The 21179-nt window shown below is 36.6% G+C and overlaps 1 protein-coding gene across 1 annotated transcript; it reads left to right on the top strand.

The window, feature by feature from the left end:
- The first annotated feature begins 3188 nt into the window (after positions 1–3188).
- Positions 3189–5535, top strand: LOC104906161 (BAG family molecular chaperone regulator 8, chloroplastic). The gene is made up of 2 exons (XM_010694877.4): positions 3189–3904; positions 4112–5535. The coding sequence occupies exons 1-2, from the start codon at positions 3302–3304 to the stop codon at positions 5324–5326; spliced, it is 1818 nt and encodes a 605-aa protein (XP_010693179.1). The 5' UTR covers positions 3189–3301; the 3' UTR covers positions 5327–5535.
- Positions 5536–21179: the final 15644 nt, after the last annotated feature.

Here is a 21179-nt window from a genome sequence, read left to right as displayed (position 1 = left end):
TCTTTCCAGATGATGGTTTAAGAGTGGTGAGGTAGCATTCTCTAGCAGCTTGCTGATCTCCATAGAGAGATCCAATCTTTCCCCATCACACTCAAACTTCATTAACATTAGTGGGTCACAATGACAGCCTTGATGTGATTTAAGGTAGGTCGTCCGAGAATGACATTATAAGCGGTCAAGTCTCGTACTACCAAAAATTTCACAAAAAGCGTCCTGGCAGCATCTTTTTCCCCAACCCTGACGGGCAGTGTGACGGTCCCCATGGGATGGATAACTCCTCCGCCAAAACCGATTATAGGATGATTTACCGGCATCAAATCTTTTTATCAAACTTCACCGAGACAAACAATCAGCACTGATTATATCAGTGGAGCTTCCAGTATCAATCAGAATTCTTCTAACCCTAAGGTTGGCAATCTTCATTTCCACAACTAGTGGATCATCATGCGGCGTCCTTATCTTCCCTCGGTCCAGCTCGCTGACCACTATTTTTGGGAAAGGATCAGACTCGGCCTGGTTAGTGAGCATAACCTGACTGAGCTCCCTTAAATAGTTTTTGTGGCCGCGATTTGTTGGACCTCCGCCGCAAATCCTCCTGAGATGACCATTACTACATCATCATCTGTGCTATCTCCGTCCATCTTTCTACCTTGACGGTTATCTCTTTTCTGGAACTTCCTTCCTGACGAAGGTAGGTAATTGTTCATTTTACCTTTTCGAGCCAACTCTTCTAGTGCTCTCTTCAAGTGCTTGCATTCATTGGTTTCATGCCCACAATCTTTGTGGAAGTGACAATACTTGCTTTTGTCTCTGTTTCGTATAGGCGTCTTCATTTCGCCGGCGCCTTTAGCTCATGCTGATCTTTATTTCCATCAAAATGGAATATTGATCTTTGTTGAACTCTATTGGTTCAACTGAGGCCGCCGGCTCGACCGCCTACTTCTTTTGGACGAGTGGTCAAGAAGTCATTGCCCAAGTCTCAGTTTCTTGGGCGGATTCTTTTTGGCTGAACAGCTCTTCACTTTCTTCACTCTGGCTGTTTGCCTCAGCACAAACCTCGTGGCATGAATGCTTCAGCCTCCTTCAAAGCTTCCGTCAAAGTAGTGATTTTCTTCTTACCAAATCAAACTTAAAACTTCCTGGTCTTAACCTCTGATGAAGGCGTCAAACGCCACCCCGCATTAGATCTTGGATCTGCAATGCTTCTAGATTGAATCTCTTCACATAACCTCTCAAGCCTCCTTAGGACCTTGGATGACTTTACCCAGGTGCATGCTTGTTTTTTGTTCTGACGATTAGCCACAAAGTGACTGGTGAATAGAATGCTAAGTTCAGTAAAATTGTTCACTGAGTTGGCGGCAAGTTGTTAAACCATTTTTGAGCTACCCCCTTCAACGTAGCTGGGAAATTCTTACACCAAGCAGCATCGTCCACCCCTTGGACATACATCTGATGCTTGTAGGCTGATAGATGATCTGGATCAGTAGTTCCGTCGAAAGGTTCAATGGTCGGGAGCTTAACCTTTGGGAAAGGAGGGGACTCCATAATCCTGACCGAGAAAGGAGTTGGCCAATTGATCTGGAGTGCCCCAACCTGACCCTCAATGGGTATGTGCTCCTGACGGTACTCCTTTAGTACCGGATTAGATGAGGTGTTAGCTAAGGCTTGACGCCTGTACACCATTGGCTGCAAAACTGTCTCTTCCTGCCTTGGCTGAAAAGCTGATGGTCCAGGCTTCGTGCCACTGTTCTGGACGGGAGTCTCAAGGACGGATCCTTCATATAAGGAGTGGAACCAGAGGCTGAACGCTGCTGAGCTGCCGCCCTCTTGCCTCCAAATACTCCCTAGCATCAGTCTCCATCTTGTGCCAGTAGGGGGAATATGTCTCCTGGACGGACTACCACCTCCAGTCCATCTTCTCCTAGATCACTAACAGCTGGCCCTTCCCTTGGAAAGCGGCATGGTCAATTCTGGCCGAGGTGGCCGACTAGGTCCTGGACGACCCTCTTGGGATCTCCCTTTGAGCGGCGCTGCTGCCTCTCCTCCTGGACTCAGCTGAAAGAATAACATATTGTTCTTAATCTGCTCTTCCATAACAGCGGCCATTCTTGCCTGGAAGTCATTTAACACATTCTCCAATGACCAGCTGTCACTGGACGGTCAAGGTTCTCCTGAATGACGGAGTCACAGTCCTACCTAGATGGACGGCAGCATGCCTGATCCCGTCCACGGGTGGTCTCTCGTCATCCACGTGTCTTCACCTGAACTCTAAAACTTCTGTTCCTTGCGACATTCGATAGAGTGACAGTCCGTCATTGTTGCGTCTCCCCACAGACGGCGCCAAATGTTACGTAGGTAAAACTAGTAATTAAATATCACAACTCCCAAAGATAGGTTCTAAAACTGGAGACTTGTGCAACAATAATTGACTCGAATCTTGATGCACAATCCTGACCAACAACCTGCAAAAAAGGGACCCACCCTGGAGGTTTGGGTGGTATTTCCCCCTCCGATGCTTAAGTCAGATATCAGGGATGTGAAGGAACTTTTAGAGAGAGAAAGTAGAGAGAGAGAGAAGAATTTATGGCAGAATAACAGTACTATGCTCTGAAAAACGTACCTTTCACCCTGAAATCAAGGACTATTTATACTGTTTGAAATGACTGATGTACCTTGATGTCACCCTAATTTGGGAGCATCTGATTGGCTAATCAATGAAATGGGACACGTGACAGATGTTGATTGGTTAGTACACCTCACTTTTATGCAGAGGTGCAGACTGCCTTGGCTGGGCCTGAAGTACAATTTTTGGGCCATTAGAGGGACTTTTAGTACTCTTTCTTCAGAGAAACATACTTTTAGCCCTGCAAACTTTTGGCCCTTTGTACCTTGCCTCCATGAGCATACGCCACATGTAGGGCTCTGATGAGGCCACGTGTCATCTTGATAGTCGTTGATTTTTAGGCTACAACATTTGCCCCTTAAAAGAGGGAGTTATTATTCTCTAGGCGCCAAGACGGTTAATCTTCCTCTTTTAGTCAACATGACTTTAGTATGTCAACCTGCCAAAGTTTGTAATATTGTAATTAAATAATCATTTCATTATTATTATTTTTAAAAGAAACAAAATTCCAAACGTGCAAAAAAACCACACACAATCACACACCCAAGTCTCCAACAGGCAACAGCAAAACCTTTGCAGCATTAAAGTGACCAAGACAACCAAGATACTCCCCCCAAACTCCAAAGGCCCAAACCGAAAAAAAACAAAACCTCCCTAAAATTCCTTCTTGAGATCTAAATGTCTGCCTTTCACCACCACCCAAACCACCATAACACCACCACTGCGTACTGCTTCTGCCAATCCCAACCATCACCACCACCACTACCATGTCACCCACCATTATTATCACCTCCAACAACAACAACAACAACAACAACCACAACAACTGATCCCTTTTTAATTGCATCCATTGTTGCTCAACTTCTCAGTTCTCCAAACCCTCAAAATCTCTACTCCCAACACATTAATCCCACCTCCATTTCCCAAAATCAAAGACACCCACATCAACAATCTCAACAATTTCATCCTCATTCCCCTTTTTTCTCTCTCCTTCAACGCATTGACGCCCTTGAATCTTCTCTTCAACGCTTCTCATCATCTTCTTCTTCTTCTTCTCGCTCGTTTTCTTCTTTGAGAGATGCTGCTGCAAGAACTATTCAAGTGCATTTCAGGGCTTATCTTGTTTGTAGATCAAGAACTCTTCGTCAGCTTAAACAACTTGCTTCCATTAAATCTGGTCTTGCTTCTATTAAATCCTCTCTTAATTTTCATGGGTTTGTTGACTTTGATTCTCTCTCTCATAACGCCATGGATTTGCTCCTTAAGCTTGACTCTATTCAGGTACTTTACTTTTCTCTTTTTCTAACGATTCTCAAATGAGACGGTCTTACCGTGGTACTTTTTACGTTAAAGGGGTCACTTCTTGTCTACATTACTTTTGAACGTCACCCGTTTAGCTGCAATATTATTTATGTTTGTTGTTTGAATGATTTTTTGTGAGTCGGGTTTTTGATAATTTGATTTTTTTGGTTATTTTTGTGTGTGTAGAGTGGTGATAAGATGATTAAGGATAGTAAGAGATCAGTTACTAGAGAAATTGTTGAGTTTTTGGAATTGGTTGATGGGGCTTGTGTGAAGAGGCAGCAAGTTCTTCTAACCAGGAAAATGAGGAGTATGAGGTTGGTGAGGAATGATAATAGATCTGTTTATGAGAGTAGGGGGTTTTCGGAGCGTAATGCAGGATCGAAATGTCGAAATGTGGACAGTAAAGAGAAGAAACTCATTGCCAATTTGAAGGAGAGAGTTGAGAAGATTGGTAGGATGTCAAAGTTGCTTGACGAGCAGGAGGTCTTTGGAGACGGCAAACTTAAAGGCTTTAAGCATGTTGATGAAGAAGATGATGACGATGATACTGTTGGTCAAGTTACTAGTAATTATAGATTGAGAAATGGGTTGAACATGAAGAAAAATGCGCAAAGCTCGAATGCCAAAAAACGTGTTTGTTTTGTGCAAGATGAGAACTTATTTAGGGTTCATAATAATGATGGGAACTGTAGAAGTGCTTCACGGATGGTTGATGTGATTGAAAATTCTAGTAAGGAAACAGATGACGAAGAAGAAGAAGCAGAAAGTGATGGGGAAGGGTCCTCGCAGAGCAGTGAAGACTTGAGGAAACGTAGAAGTGATGAAGTTAGTGCACGATCAAAATGTCGAAATGTAGACAACGAGGAGAAGAAACTCATTGCCAATTTGAAGGAGAGAGTTGAAAAGATTGGTAAGATGTCAAAGGCGCTTGAGGAGCAAGAGGTCTTTGGAGACGATGAAGTCAACGGATTTAAGCTTGTTGATGATGAAGATGATGATATCACTGGTCAAATCAATAGCAATTTTAGATTGAGAAATGGGTTAAACATTAAGAAAAATGGGCAAAGCTCGAATGCTAAAAAGCGTGTTTGTTTTGTGGAGGATGGGAATGTAATTAGGACTTATGATAATGATGGCAACTCTAGAAGTGCTTTGCGGGTGGTTGATGTGATCGAAGATTCTATTAAGGGAACACATGATGAAGAAGAACCACAAAGTGATGGGGAAGGGTCTTCGTATAGCACTGAAGACGTGAGGAAATGTAGAAGGGATGAAGTTAGTGAAGAGTATGACAACAACCAAGATGAGGAGTTCACGTTTTCTACTACAGCACCTGTGAAGATGGAACCTAAAGCGGACTTCTTACAGAAGAAACCCGGTGTGAAAATAGTTGGATAAAGAGTAAGCTTTGTTCTTGAAATTGTTTGTTACTTTGCAATAAAGAGATTAATTATTATTGGTTTTTGGAATTCTCATGTACTTTGTGTATTAAATTAGAGTGGTATTTTGCTTCTGATATGCGATTGGTACCATTTATTCCACCCTGTATTGAAATTATGGACATGCGTGTAGCTGTTTGATTTAATGTGTATAGGTTTTTAATCTAATTCTTGAGGACTTCTTTTACTTCAGCTATGGCCATTATGATGATATCAACTTTACTACATTGTGATCATAATCACAGGAAAGATTGAAATTCTATACTTCTATCCCTTGTAATTTGTTAAGCTAAGCTGAGAAGCCATGTATTGATGAATTTGTGAGATTGCGTTTTGCTGCTGCAGAGGCTCCAGATTGTAGTGTCTATGAAGCTGGCTTTTTCTATGTACGAAGGTTGTCTAGTTCATTACTGTTATGAACATTATTTGTCACGACGACACAAGTTTGCGAATCAAAATAGTAGTAAATGGTTTCTTAATAAGCAGTTCTTTGTGTCTAGGCGACACCATCAGCGCAATGCTCACCCTCACTCAGCTTTGCTATGAGGGATGATCTTCCCCTGTAAATAAGCTACTTGTAGGATATTTGTTAGAAGGTGACTACAAAGTGTGTATTTGACCATAAAGTTGATCAAGCGCTTGAACTGGAATAGTGCTGCTTCCTGCTCAAATAAAATTGTCGCTCTCTTTAGGTTGTCCTAATTTATGTGTTACATCTCCCCTTCTATACGATTTTCCCCTCTATTCTAAGTTCTTGAAACTTTGTGCGAAAATCGTTTGTGGTAGTTAATTTGGTAATAAGTTGCTGTAGAATTTCCATCACTAGCAGTTTATGTATGCCTTATTGGTTTACAGGTGGCTAAGTGAGTGCAACATGTTAATGTATAAATCTCTATTAACAAAAGCTTCCTAATGATGCCGTATGACAATTTATTAATAACCCTGTTCCCTTAAAAAAAAAAAAAAAAAGCCTTCTTGGTTGTGCCGCAGATGATATTAACGACCTGTACGTATCAAATGGTTCCATCGAAGTTTAAAATGACACTTTTTTTTAGAGCTAAAATGACATATTTCAAAAGGTACAACTAGGCTGATCATTCAGTCTCAAAGAGTTGCACAATATATATATAATAATAGAGATGAAGGGTTTTCCTGGGCAATTATTTATTATGATCGTCTGGAGGTAAATGGCCATTCATCATAAAATCCTAAAATAAAAGCGTTCAGTCCTACCAAGGTAATGAGATTAAAGTACATACTCCATCAACTAAATGACCAATATATAACCAAAAAACATTTTTAGTTTTCACCACCAGAGTACACACATCAAGAAGGGCTGTTGCTGCTGCACTTGAGAGCTCGTAATTCTTGAAGTCATGATAAATATAAAGGGATTCAGATATACAATCGAAAACTCCAGATCTTAATATAAAAAACCGTGACGTGAAGCCTCTGTAGGAGTCTGCACTGCAAAAATCGGGAAAGCAATGAGAATTCCAAAGCTCATAGCATCTTTATGTTGGGGAAGGCAAACATACACAAAGAAGTAACAACCAACATATGAACATATTAAACATCAGCTCATTCCTTATCTAATATCCCTCCCCTAATTATAAAATGACATACTCCAGCCTCCAAAATTAAAAAAACGATATGATTTCACTAACATACCCTTTTAAATAGTTTTCTTTCCTCCTCTCCACCATTCCATTTAAATGGGAGTACGTGAAAATTTAGCATAATCTATTTCTCTTTTTTTTTTTTTGACAGACATCTTACAATTTTATACTCCTATGTGACTATTTTATTTCCCGATCAAGGGAGTCTCTCATACCTCAAATTTGATCATATTGCTACTTAAGAAATAATATAAAAACAAAAAAAAAAAAAAACAAAAAGGCAATCAACAACATATTGCTACTTCTTAGAAAATTGGCATGAATGATCCTTGATACCTTACTTTTATTGATCTTTTCTAAATAATCATACTTTTTGATTATTAAAGATACCCTTATTCCATTCTTATATACCACCACACTGCCAAGCCAATTAGCAGGATCCGCCTCAGTCAGTCACACCCAAAGTAGGGAGCAACATATGGCCTACTCCCCCACCCCCAAATGAGATGCACTCTGACCATCCATGACGATTCCCTCAACTTGAGCCTCCAATTAGTTGGGACATAAAACTTTGGGGAGAACTGTCAGAGTCCCCAGTCACTAAGGACCCTGCCAAAGTCCCCTTGCTCCAGATCCCAGCCCTCTGTCTTTCTCGCTTCTCCTCGTCCTCTTACTCTTTCCCTATGAAGCTGCTAGCCAAGACTTAAATGCTTCAACTAGTAGCATGAAGCCTATGCAACTATTCGGAGATTCTTAGTAGCATGTTGCCTATGCAACTGTTGGAAGAGTGACACGTGGTTAATGGATGATGTCCAAGAGCCTCAGAGGAGAACTCATTCTACAGTTACCTATTTGCCAAATTTCTTACTCCTATAAATGACAGCACTATACTAACGTTTCTCCTGCTACTACTGCATCTGTAATTATAAAAAAGGATCACTTGCAAACCCTTCCCCACAATTCAGGGGTAGCATTTTGTATTTTTCTTCACTCCCTATCAACCAATGATGGATCGAAAACGGTCTTCTTTGTTTTATGACAACTGGGAAACGAGCAAAAGAGAAACGATTCCCTCAACTTGAGCCTCCAATTAGTTGGGACATAAAACTTTGGGGAGAACTGTCAGAGATCCTCAGTCACTAAGGACCCTGCCTAAGTCCCCCTGCTCCAGAACCCAGCCTTCTGTCTTTCTCGCCTCTCCTTGTCCTCTTATTCTCTTTCCCTATGAAGCTGCTAGCCAAGACTTAAATGCTTCAACTAGTAGCATGAAGCCTATGCAACTATTGGGAGATTCTTAGTAAGCATGTTGCCTATGCAACTGTTGGAAGAGTGACACGTGGTTAATGGATGATGTCCAAGAGCCTCAGAGGAGAACTCATTCTACAGTTACCTATTTGCCAAATTTCTTACTCCTATAAATGACAGCACTATACTAACGTTTCTCCTGCTACTACTGCGTCTGTAGTTATAAAAAAGGATAATTTGCAAACCCTTCCCCACAATTCAGGGGGTAGCATTTGGTGTTTTCTTCACTCCCTATCAGCCAATGATGGATCGAAAACGGTCTTCTTTGTTTTATGACAACCGGGAAACGAGAAAAAGATACTTTAACAAATGGCCAATGTGTAAGACCTGAACCCAGCATAATAGAAACAAGGTTTAATTCAACTTGCGCATTTCAAGTCAGTTTGACTGAATTTGATTCAGTAATCTACTACATATGCTAAACTTTGTCTCAACTGGTTAATATTAAGGTTGTACAGATCTTAACCACCAAATATGTCCAGCACAGCTGGTGTTTTGCTGCATACTGTATGTTCAACTACGCATAAGGTTTGTAGTCTTTGATGGCAGAGAGGCATTTCTATCAGTCTATTACATAATGACTTCCTCCTTTTCCATTACCATTAAGAATCATGCAATGTACAATGCATTTTTGCTTTATGCCTTAGGGCTTACAGATGCCTATATTGCATCCTCTTTCATGCTACACCTTGACCAAGTAACAGAACACCAAGGAAAAAACTTCGGTAAAATATGATAGCATGTAGAGGATAGCCTAGTGGTTAGAGCTTCCCTCCCGGTTCCAAGAGGTCTTGGAATCGATTCTCACCCTAGGCAAGTTGGGATCCCCTTTATTCCCCCAACTTGTCAAGGTTTCTCCTTACCTTATCAAAAAAATTAAAAAAAAAATGTAGAGACCCACACTAATCTCACATTCTCACTGCCTCGTCATTCATCCATCATTATTGAACATTTTGGAGCCTTGCATTGTACTCTCTCCATCCTTGGTACCATTGAACTTTTCATTTTACTTTTAGTTCAAGCAAGACATAATCACACAAGAGCAACCACTATAATATACTTCCTCCGGTCTTTATTAGTTTACCCGTTTCTTTTGCACAAAGTTTTAGGAGAAACAATGTTGTGGGACATAGAAAGAAAAACTATTATTTTATGTTAAAGTTGAATGTATGTGTGACGGAAAGTTAGTAGTTCCATTCCAAAAAGAAAAACAAAAGAAATAGGTAAACTAATAAAAAACGTCCAAAAAAGGAATACGGGTAAACTAATAAAGACCGGAGGTAGTATGTCACAACAAAACCAAGAGACACAAACTGTGTTGATATTCTTCAATGATTTGAGATCTTGATCACAAAACATGAACTCACTTATTCTAGGTGCAACTCCAAATTTTCGATGAAGGCCCCTATCATTGATGTTTGAAGTTATTGATGACTTTGCCAAAGAAAGTAACAAAAAGAAAAGAAAGATATGGTGTGGTATCTAGTAGAGCAAGCATATTGTGTCCATTTATGGAGACAGGCAATAGTCACATATCAACTAATCACGATAACGGATTGAGAAGCTTTTTACAATAGTGACAAACATTGGCATGCTTACTCAATGATGCAGCCACAAGAGAGGATAAACGGGGATGGAACGGCAGTATTATATGTCATTTGAAAGACTACTTGAAAGTATGAAATCAGCAATTGTGTCATCCTCATTTGGAGCTAGGACTCACTAATATCTTTTGATTTTATTAACTTTCAGTAAAAATAATAAAAATGAGTGAAATAGGAATCCCTTCTCTCTTTATCTATTTTCAATTTTCTTTTGCACATAACTCGGAGAGTTTTGGATTGTGTTCATGTCTTTTTGCTTTCCTTTCATTTACTGCCTTTGGGGTTGGAAGTGGGGAGTTTTTTTTAGTCTTTATTTCATTATTTTGTACTTCAGATAACCTTTATGTGCATTCTTAATTGTTTCATATTTTCCCACCTATAACTTTACATCTTTACCTCTCTCAGATTGGGGGTACTTTGCAAGTTAAACAAGTTTTACTTGGCTCTGAATTCCAATCCATTATTGACCTACAAACAATAAACAAGATGTAACACTTGGAAGTATAAATTTTAAAAGTGTATTCATGCATGTATTCTTGATTAGATTGTTGGTGCTATAACAAATGTATCCAGTATGATGTATGTCATTACAAACTAGTTTTCCACTCTCCCTCATTTATTATGAGGGTCTTGTTTCCCCTTTACCATCTTCATTATATCTAATCTAGACCTCGTGGACTTCTTAATACTAAATCTACTTTATTTATAAAAACTTCACTGATATGACACAAACTATAGTTTTGGTGCAAGGAGCAGCACCTACTTAAAGTGCGTTTACAAGATAGAACCATCTATAAATTGGGTGCAATTACATATGACCATAAATTCTGCTGAATTGTAGTGAATCTTGCTATTTTTTGGGATGGCAACCAATGAGTGGCCAGGTGGGGAGTAAGAAGTAGAAAAGAGGGTTCCAAAAGTGGCTGGCCAAGAGAACTGAGATGATCTATAGCAATATGCCATTGGGTACATTTCACATTAAATTTGGTGCTACTAGAGGTGGCATGGGCCGGGCTAGCACGCGGGCTGGCACGATTTGAGCCTGGCCCGTTGTCTGCTACGTGGGCCGCGGGCGTGTCACAGTCAAGAAATTTTATTCCAGGCCCGTACCAGCACAAGCCCGCCTAGATGGCATGTGGGCCAAACACTCCTTTCCTTTATTTTTTAGCCTAAAAGTGTCAAAAATCCAAAAAAAAAAAACATAAAACACGGGCCAAGCCCACAGGAGGCACAAACTAGGCCCGTGGACAAAATCTGGAAATTTCAAGCCCGGCCCAGCCCACCATTCCCCCAAGCCCGCAGACCGAGCCCGTAAACAAGCCCAACCCGACCATGCCCAGGTCTAGGTGCTACCCTCTAGTCCCAACATTAAAGTTCATGTTGCCCTACATATCCACTTTAGTTGGTGCTCTTTCATGCACCCAAGCTATCTGGTGTCAAGTAGACTAATTATTCCTTGTTTTTCTATCTACATAGTTTGACTTTCACGCTTGTTAATGCATAACTTTGACCCTCTTGCTAGGGCATAAGAGAGAAAGCAGGGAAGGACTGTGTTTTTGGTCCCTTAGAATTCTGATATTACTATGCTGCTTTTTGGGAATACCATGTAGAACTTTATTAGGTAATTTTGTAGTCCCTGCACTCATCTCATGTCTTCAGCGTCTTATTATAAATCCTTCCAATCCCCCTTTCTGTTCTTGTTTGCCGCTTTTAAAATTTCTTATATTAAAGAATTGCACTTTTATCTATTGGTATCTGCACAATAAATAGTTTGATCTTTTAAATAACCATTTTGGTTTCCTTCAAAAAGGAAAAAAAAAAAAAAGAACATTTTGGTTATAGAGCATAGAAAGGTTCTGCTAGATGGGACAGTTTGGTAGATTGAGCTAGCTTGACAATCAAAAGTTGTTGCTCTTTATTTGGAACATGCAATGGTTTTTCTCTAAATTTAGCTAATCAACTAGTTCTTTGGTTAATAATTTTTTTTGTACAGTATTCAATATGAAAGAAAACCAAGATTGAGTTAGAGAAAAGCAATGGCAGGTGAGGCTTATCTTTCTTTTTTTTCTTGTTGGTGGTAAAATTGATATTTGGAGTTATGTTCGTAGCTACACATCTGTTGCTTGTACATTTCAGATTTTTTGGTGATGTAATCTTCTCGGATTTCCGGTACATCGATTAATTTCAAAATGCAATGGCATCAAAAGTTCGTTGTTCCTGCCTCCTAGAGAAGGCAATCCAGTATTCCAGTCTGGATCTGATCCTGGTACGAAGGAAATAATCCGAGCCGACTCCAAAAAAAATATGAATCCGACTCTGTTTAGAAAGTCCAACTCCGAGTCGGATCCCATAAAAAATCTGACTCATCCGATCCGACTTGACTTTGAGGCAATTAGTCATATTTTTTAGATTAATGTATTATGCATGTATACTTTGACTCCGACCTTTTTTTTGTGATGTAATCTTCTCTGATACATCGACTAATTTCAAAATGCAATGGCATCAAAAGTTTGTTGCTATTGCCTCCTTGGGATGGCAATTCAATATTCCAGTCTGGTACGAAGCAAAGAATCTGAGACAACTCTGAAAAAAAATCTGAAATCTGACTTTGTTTAAAAAGTCGGACTCGGAGTTGGATCCCATAAAAAATCCGACTCAACTTTGAGGCAATTAGTCATATTTTTTAAATTAATGTATTGTGCATGTATACTCCAACTCCAACTATTTTTTTGTGATGTAATCTTCTCAGTGGTACATTGATTAATTTCAAAAGGCAATGGCATCAAAAGTTCGTTGCTATTGCCTCATAGGGATGGCAATCCATTATTCCAGTCTGGATCAGATCCTGGTACGAATGAAAGAATCTGAGCCGACTTCGAAAAAAATCTGAATCCAACTCTGTTTAAAAAGTCCAACTCGGAGTCGGATCCCATAAAAAATCCGACTCATCCGATCCCACTCGACTTTTAGGCAATTAGTCATATTTTTTATTATGCATGTATACTCTGACTCCGACTTCGATGCAATCGTATTATATAAGATTTTTTTATTTAAAAATTATTGTTAATAAATAATCGCAATAGATTAAATTATTTATATTATATTAGAGTTATATATGATTGCAAAAAAAAAGAGTAATGATTAGATCACTTGTATTATATATGACTTTTCTACATTAAAAAAAATGGGGCGAAAAAAGAGACCGATTGAGTCGGAGTCGGAGTTAGATTGGGGATGTTAGGATTTTAAGTCGGATCGGACTCTCGAAGTCGGAGGTTGGAGTCCGAGTCGAATTTAAAATCCGATTTCTGACCCATTACCATCCTTATTGCCCCCCTTCCCCTTTTCCGATGTTTTAGAATTATGTGAACTTTTAGTTGTATATTTTTTTATACTTTTTCCTTAAGGTTTGTATTCTTATTTGAAAACATTGCATTCATCTATAATTCCTCAAAACTCTTCGCCAAATGAATTTGGTGCAAAGTTTGAAATTCTAGAATCCTTACACTAAGAATGCTATTTTGGTTGAAATTCTTTCTATAATCAAGTAATTGTTCTTCAAATGGCTTGCACATATTTTAGCTAGCTATTTTTTATAATTTTTGTACTTTACTACAACTTCATCTTTCTTTCCTTATTATTTTCTAAAGCCTATTAGCTATAAATGGTCTAGCAATGTGCCATTACACATAGATTTATGTTCAATTCTCCACAGGTTGGACAGTTGGAATTACCATAGTAATTTATTAAGTTTGCCAGAAAAGATTATTAGAGAAGGAAAGACAACACTTGGTCAAAAGTAGTATTATGTATAATTAACCGTGGTTGTCTTCAACCACTATTAAAAGGTACGCCTTCTTATGAGGGCACTTAGATCAACAACGATTGACAACCCCGGTTAATTACTATTGCTAACCGCTACTGATTGACATTTTTGTAGTAGTGCTAGTTCACATTTTCTCAAGGAGTCCTAATCTCATGAGTGAGATCTCGTGAAGACATTACCAACCCTTAAATGAAGAATAATATGTCCCATTTACTAGCTTTCCTTTTTTCCTTCTCTTGATGTGCTTCAATATCAACAAAACCCTCAACATTTCTTCACCTTTGCTTAACTCATCTGGATTCCGTTCTTTTCACCCATTCATTTATTAAAACTTAAATGAACCTGTGAGAGCTTATTGACCCTGATGTGAACTTACCCAAAACTTATTCAAAATATCTTTTTTGTTATTTGAAGAATTTGATATCCCTTACCAAACTTATTGGCTCGTATCCGATTCTATTGACTCTAATATGAAGCCTCTTTTCCCCCTCAAACTTATTCTTTATAAACAAAACAAAATTACCCAAATCACCTGACAACACTTCTAACTCATGCTCTTTGTTCATACCACCTTAGAACTTTGAGAATATCATAATCCCATCCAGTAAAAAGTTTCTTGCATCTGAGATCAAATTCGAAGCCTTACTTTCTTAACCCATCAAACTCAAACCTTCATACCTAAAGGGGGCAATCCTAATATCTAAAATCCCTAAATATTGACAGATTAAGTCAAACTATCACCAAGAAACAGTAAAGCTCAGCTCATTTCTCCCGTCCTGCACGCTTCTCCACTGCAAAGCACGTCCAATTGCCTTACCATATTACTAGAAATTCAGATTATGGAAGTCCATCGAATTGTTTAATCTTTTAGAAAATTACGCAAGGCACAACCAACCCCTACAATACCAGCTGTAATGCTTTTGTTTTAATCTATCCTCCTCAGACCTCAATCCTCAATCAGTATTTGACTATACCGTTACGTCACACATTTGCAAGCAACTCATGATCAAATTAACCCTCAGTTACATTAAACAATTGTTCAACAACCAATCGGCGTCCATACAACAGCAAATAAAAATATCAACCAAAACAACAAAAACCCAGAAACTCTAAATAGCAATTCACAAATTAAACTACAGCCAACTTAAAGCAGCAGCAACAACAACAACAACAAAGCTTCGGCTAACATGTATCGTCGTAAGAAATCGTTTCCGTGACAAATGAAAAGTACAGAAAATAAATGATAGTAGAATTAAGATAACATTACCACATTGAAAAAGGGCCGATAAACTTAGGGCCTACTCATTGGGAACCTCCATAATGCTCTTAAATTTGGGAGCGTAAAGAGAGTAAACGACAGTCTGACGCTTAGCAATTTCGAGCTGAGATTTAGCGTCGGCTAATGCTTGAGCAACGGAAGAAGGGTCTGAGAGTGATTTGTTGTGATGAAAACCATCAATTGTTCTTCGTTTAGCGTATTCTCTGATGTTGTAGTCAGGAAATTTACGAGCTTCGCGAAGAAGTGACCGGTAAATGTGGATGATTTCTGCTCTCGCCGGAGTCATTTGGTATTTGGTATTTGGTATTTGGTATTGCGAGAGATAAAAAGAACGAAAGAGAGGGTGTAGGAAATGGTAGAACGGCAAATCCCTAGGTTATATGGAGCCGTCTCCCGTTGATGTCAGGAATCAGGATATGTGTACTCATATATTCGGTGGTATTTTCTTAGCCGGTTAGTTAGGGAGGTACAAATAGGGGTGAAAGTTCGGTGTGCGGTTTGGATCCAATCCGATTTGAATAAAATTTGGATTTCAATTTTTCAATCTGAATCCAAACCAATTAGTGTTTGAATCCAATTCAATCTAATACGAATTTTCATACTCTAGATTGGATCCGATCCGAAAATTCAATTTTTTAAAAACTTTAGTTTTTCGATTAAATGAATTAAGCATAACACCAACTTAATAGATTTAGGAAATGAGGAATTAAGTGCACTTGCTGTTTTAGGAGAAGGGTTGAAGTGTTGTGTGTATTGAGTTATGGAGTAGGTTTTTTTATAAAAAAAATCAGTTAAGCACTTAAGCCCAATTCAGATACATAATACAAGGCATATTACTATTTGGTTATATTGGATTTTTGGATCCGATTACCCTCAATCCAATCCGATCCGAAAATTCAATTTTTCAAAATATCTCAATCCGAATCCAATCCAAACACAGTCCGGTCAAAGACCAGTGTTAGATCGAAATCTAAATTGGATTGGATCAAAATTCTCTAGTCTAATTCTCGATTTACCAAAAAAAATTGATTTAGGGTTTTGGGTTTAGTCAGATCCAAATTCGGAAAATTACGGTCCAGACCCGTTGGATCGGAAATTTTAATATTTTAATAAAAAAAGTTTATATGTTAAAAAAAAATTAAAAGGTAGAAAGTTATAAGTTTAAAATGTACTATTTATTACTTTGTAATTATTATTATTGAAATTATTAATTTATAATGTATCTAATTTGAAAATATATTTAAATAAAATAAAAAAGATTTGTTTTACAAAAAAATAGATTCTGGTCCAAAACGGACCGCCCCGGAAAAAGTTCGGTCCTAGTCCAAGAAAAAGCCAGGTCCCGGTCCAGCCGGTTTCGGTCCGATCCTGGACTGGTGCACACCCCTACTCTTAGATCTTCTATAACATTCGGGAATGGAAAGAGATTTCAGCAAAGGGACCGGTTATTGCAATCGACGACGGATAATCTTATCTTATATAAAAAGAGAACTGTGGTTACGGATGCTCAGGGGCAGCTGCACCGACCACTTTGTTCACATAATTACCTTCATGTCATAATTACTATCTCATAAACTTTTATTTTTTTTCGTTTTTTTAATGGAAAATACATAAGAATTGTACTATTCAACCCGTGAATCTCTCTCCTCAAACTTTTGTGTCTTACTTCATCATTTTTACCAAATTACCAAACTAAACTTTCCTATTTTCTCTCTCTTCATCGTCATCGTAATTATCGGCATTATTATCATGGCCATCATTGTCGTCTTCGCCGGAGCTCGACCATTATTATCATGGCCATCATCGTCGTCTTCGCCGGAGCTCGACCAAAGTGGGATGATGTTGTTCATGGTGGTTGGTTCTTAAATTCGAATTTCTGAAGTTTTTTTTATACGAAATTTCATCTTCTTAATTTGTTGTAATTGTGTTTTGGTAATTTGGTTTTCTGTTTTTTAATTGGTTTATCTTGTTTGAGTATCTTCTATAGAGGGTTCATCTGAATTTGCATTATTATCATGGCCATCATCGTCGTCTTCGCCGGAGCTCGACCAAAGTGGGATGATGTTATTCATGGTGGTTAGTTCTTAAATTCGAATTTCTGAAGTTTTTTTTTATACGAAATTTCATCTTCTTAATTTGTTGTAATTGTGTTTTGGTAATTTGGTTTCCTATTTTTTAATTGGTTTATCTTGTTTGAGTATCTCCTATAGAGGGTTCATCTGAATTTTATACAAACTGTATTATGCGTATAAATTGGAAGTGTAATGTTCCACTAATGGAGGCATGAAGATCTTAAATTATTCCAAGCATTTGAGCGACGAAACCAAATTACTGCATTTCATGATACTTTGATTCCCAATTTGCATGTGTGGAATGTGGATGTATGTTCTTAATTTTGATTTTCGCGATTTTAAATTAGAGTAAATAAGCAACTTCATTCTCCCTTTGAGACATTGATGATGAAGGGGATGAAATTTTCTTTGGTGTTGTTACTTCAGAAGACAAAGTTGAGGAAGGAAAAGCAACTCGATTTTTCCAGTTATTGAGTTTTTCCTCATTGAGATATGACCATTTGCACATCACTGAGAAAAAAAAAAATTGATGGGTTTTTTTAGATTGACTTAAACTCAGAAACTACAGAATTTATCATCAATATTTTCTCTAGCTTTTTTCTTCTTCTTTTTTGGTCTTCGATCTTCATAGATAAAGAATGTTCTTTCTTCTGTTTTCAACTCTATATTGCCTAAATTTTGAGTTGTAGGTGGAATGTTTTAGATAATGATAGTTCATATTCTATGTTGTTTTAAAATTTTGTTCTTTTTGACATGCACGATCATGTAATATTAATTTTCACTACTATTGTGAATGTTCAAGCGTGAAAATTACATGATTTAATTGACTTCTTGTTGCAATTGTTGGCAGTCATCAAAATTGTGATTTCTTTAGTTTGTTTTAATATTTACAGCTCAAAATTATTGACAATACTAGATTTGTCTTCCTAAGATTGTTAAGCAATATAAATAGTATATTTACAGAAAGACATTAGGATTAAATTAATTTTTTTGTAAGTTGTATGATGATGATGATATTTTGTATCTTGATGGATGCATGAAATAGTATCACAAATATGTGATACATAACACAAAATCACATGTTGTCTTGATATGTGTGATTTGACAACACTATGTACTTTTGGTGTTTTCATTAGTCACTTCTTAGTAGTATTCCTTTTTTGTCTTCTTCAAAATTTCACAAGTGTAATAGATATCTTTGTTTTTTTCCAAAGTTTTGAAAATATAACCCAACGTAACATACATCTACTATGAGGTTTTCTTCCCTTCTATCAATTAAATTTTGTTCCCAAAATTCACAGTAAGTTTTTGTCTTTTTGCGTTATCTTATAATACGTCAGATTTTGTTTTTACTCAAACTTCTGTTGTTTGAATACTGTTTTCATTAGTCACTTCTTGATACTATTCTTTTTTTTTGTCTTTTTCAAAATTTCACAGGCACAATAGGTTTATATCTTTGCTTTTTTCCTAAGTTTTGAGAATATAACCCATCGTAACATACATCAACTATGAGGTTTTCTTTCTACTTCTTCAACCTCATATTATCCAAATTACTTCTTCTTATCCAAATCTAAAATACGAACTACAATTTTTAGCCATCTAGCATCTTCAGATCCATTGTCTCAATATAGGTCGGTTGTTTATTTGTATACACTGATACGTGTATGAAATATATGATTTCCAGATTATTCACAAAGGAACGTGTATAGTGGAAGACTTCATTTCAGCTGAATGAGTATCTATATATTATATCCAACTCATTCTCTTACTCATTCAACCAAGTCCTTGATAGATGTTATTATCTTCATATGGCTTGAAGTTATCGTCACCCGATATGGATGCAGCTGAAGATTCTTCTGGTTCAATAAAGTTATTAAAGATGTATGTGATTGTTTTTATACGGCCTACATTATCGTTATTTTTTTTGTTTATATTGAAATGTTGAATTGAAGATCATTTTATCTTACACTATGAGATAAGATTTAGCTACATTAATGCAATTATATTTATTTTAAAAAACTATTTCAACAAATGTTATTGTCTATATTATTTTTTTTGTTTATATTGAAATGTTGAATTGAAGGTCATTTTATCTTACACTATGAGATAAGATTTAGCTACATTAATGCAATTATATTTATTTTAAAAAACTATTTCAACAAATGTTATTGTCTATATCAATAGATTTGCATTTGTTTTGATTTCACATGGATGGAGATGAGGATTGCAATCCATAAAGAAAGTTTCTTAAAAGTCATATAGTTGTTTTATACGGTAACAAATATCATAAATTTGTCATCATTGCATGAGAATGTTAAACTAAAAAATTATCTTCTCTGATATTTTGAGATAAGTGCAAATTAATTTTATAAATTAATATTTGTAAAGTTCATTCTCTCCAACTCAAAACTACATTTGTTATCTTTTTTTTTTTACTTGCATGAACTTGCTTAATTAGCAATTATTTTTTCTTTTATATAAAATGCCTCTTAATTACATTAACATAATAATGTTTACAACGATTCACTTATTATACTAAATAAGTGCAAACAATAAATTATTATAATAACATTAAAAATAGTCAGTATGATAAATTATTTTCCCATTTACATTATTATATTATATATGCAATGTAGGATAAGATTAATATCACGTTCTTTTCCTTCTCTTTTTTTCTACTCTCTCATATTTGTTGAACTTTTTTATATTTTTCTGGTTGTAAGTTACAAAGCGGTGCTGAAATAAATTTCCATAGAATCTATATATTAGATAAAAAAAAGTATATTATATGCAAATTTTGGTACCATGTTAGTGAGTTTGTCTATAAAAGTAAATGTACGACTCAACCTAGATGGTATGCGACATTTCAAACATTGAAAAAAATATATATCCAACAAAAGAAAATACGGATGACCATCCATACGTAAACCACTTTAGCGTAAACATATAAAAGGAACAAAGAAGCACATAAGGTATAATTTCCATGCTGTGTAAGTTTTTTTATGCTTATGCAATTTTTTTAATCTGTATATATATATTTTGTTCATTTGTATAATATTATGTGGCTATATATTTTATTTTGTAAATATCTCAGTTCATATCTTCAAATATGAATTAGAAATAAAGAAGAAACATTATATGTTGAAGTGATACAATGTTAATTTTAAATATTTGTAAATATTTTTAAATAAAAATATTTCTTGCCGCTGGAGACCTATCTGAAATGTCACTAAAAATTTAGGTCTTCTCATGGTGAACAACGTCAAAAGTAGCTATGATTGTTAAAGAAGCCTCAAACAACCAAAGTGATCATATAATCACTTAAAGTATTTGATTTTGAATGGTTTTTCTTCGTCTTGTAATTTGTTATAGCCTTATTGATTTTCAACTACTATGCAATTTTTTTTTCCAAATTTGAAATCTTTATAAATAGCATAAACAATAGCATACGGATTAGTTTTTAGGAAAGTTGTGGATTTCCACGTGAAAATGTTAGTAGTATTTCACAAAAAGTTATCTCTCCATTATCTTTTTGTTGCTGCTTGCCCTTATTTTTGCACCTTGGATGGTGCATTTCATTCTAAAAGCCAACTCCAAAGTGTAAGAATATGAGACATTTGATCGGCTTATAATTTGTGCTTCCATGTGAAATCCCCCCCCCCCACATTATAGTTTCTTCTTGTATGTCTCTTGATTTTACTTTGATAACTGTTGTTTATGATCATTAATCTGTAATGGAGGTTTAGTTTCACTTATTAGTTATTACGTGACATAAGTCAAATAACATATTGTAAGAAAGATGGCTGCTATATCTTCCAAATATGCAAACCGTGACATACATATATGAAGAACGTCTGGAAGATATAGCTGAGAATAACAGTAGAAGACGAACCATGTTGACTGCTTTCTTTGAAAGAAAACGAACGGATCGAAATTCTCGACTTCTACTATGTTAGTTTTGGACGAACACTTAAGCAACTACAAGAGGGGGGTGAATTGTAGTTGGAGAGATTTTCAAACTTTTTGCGGAAATAAAAGAATGATTAAGTAAGAAAGAAATAATTGCATGAATTAAGAAAGAACTAGGAACACCAATAGGAAGAAAAA

Source organism: Beta vulgaris, chromosome 2 (genome assembly GCF_026745355.1).
Source record: "Beta vulgaris subsp. vulgaris cultivar EL10 chromosome 2, EL10.2, whole genome shotgun sequence".
Lineage (NCBI taxonomy): Eukaryota > Viridiplantae > Streptophyta > Magnoliopsida > Caryophyllales > Amaranthaceae > Beta > Beta vulgaris.
This window is presented reverse-complemented; position numbering and strand designations above follow the sequence as displayed.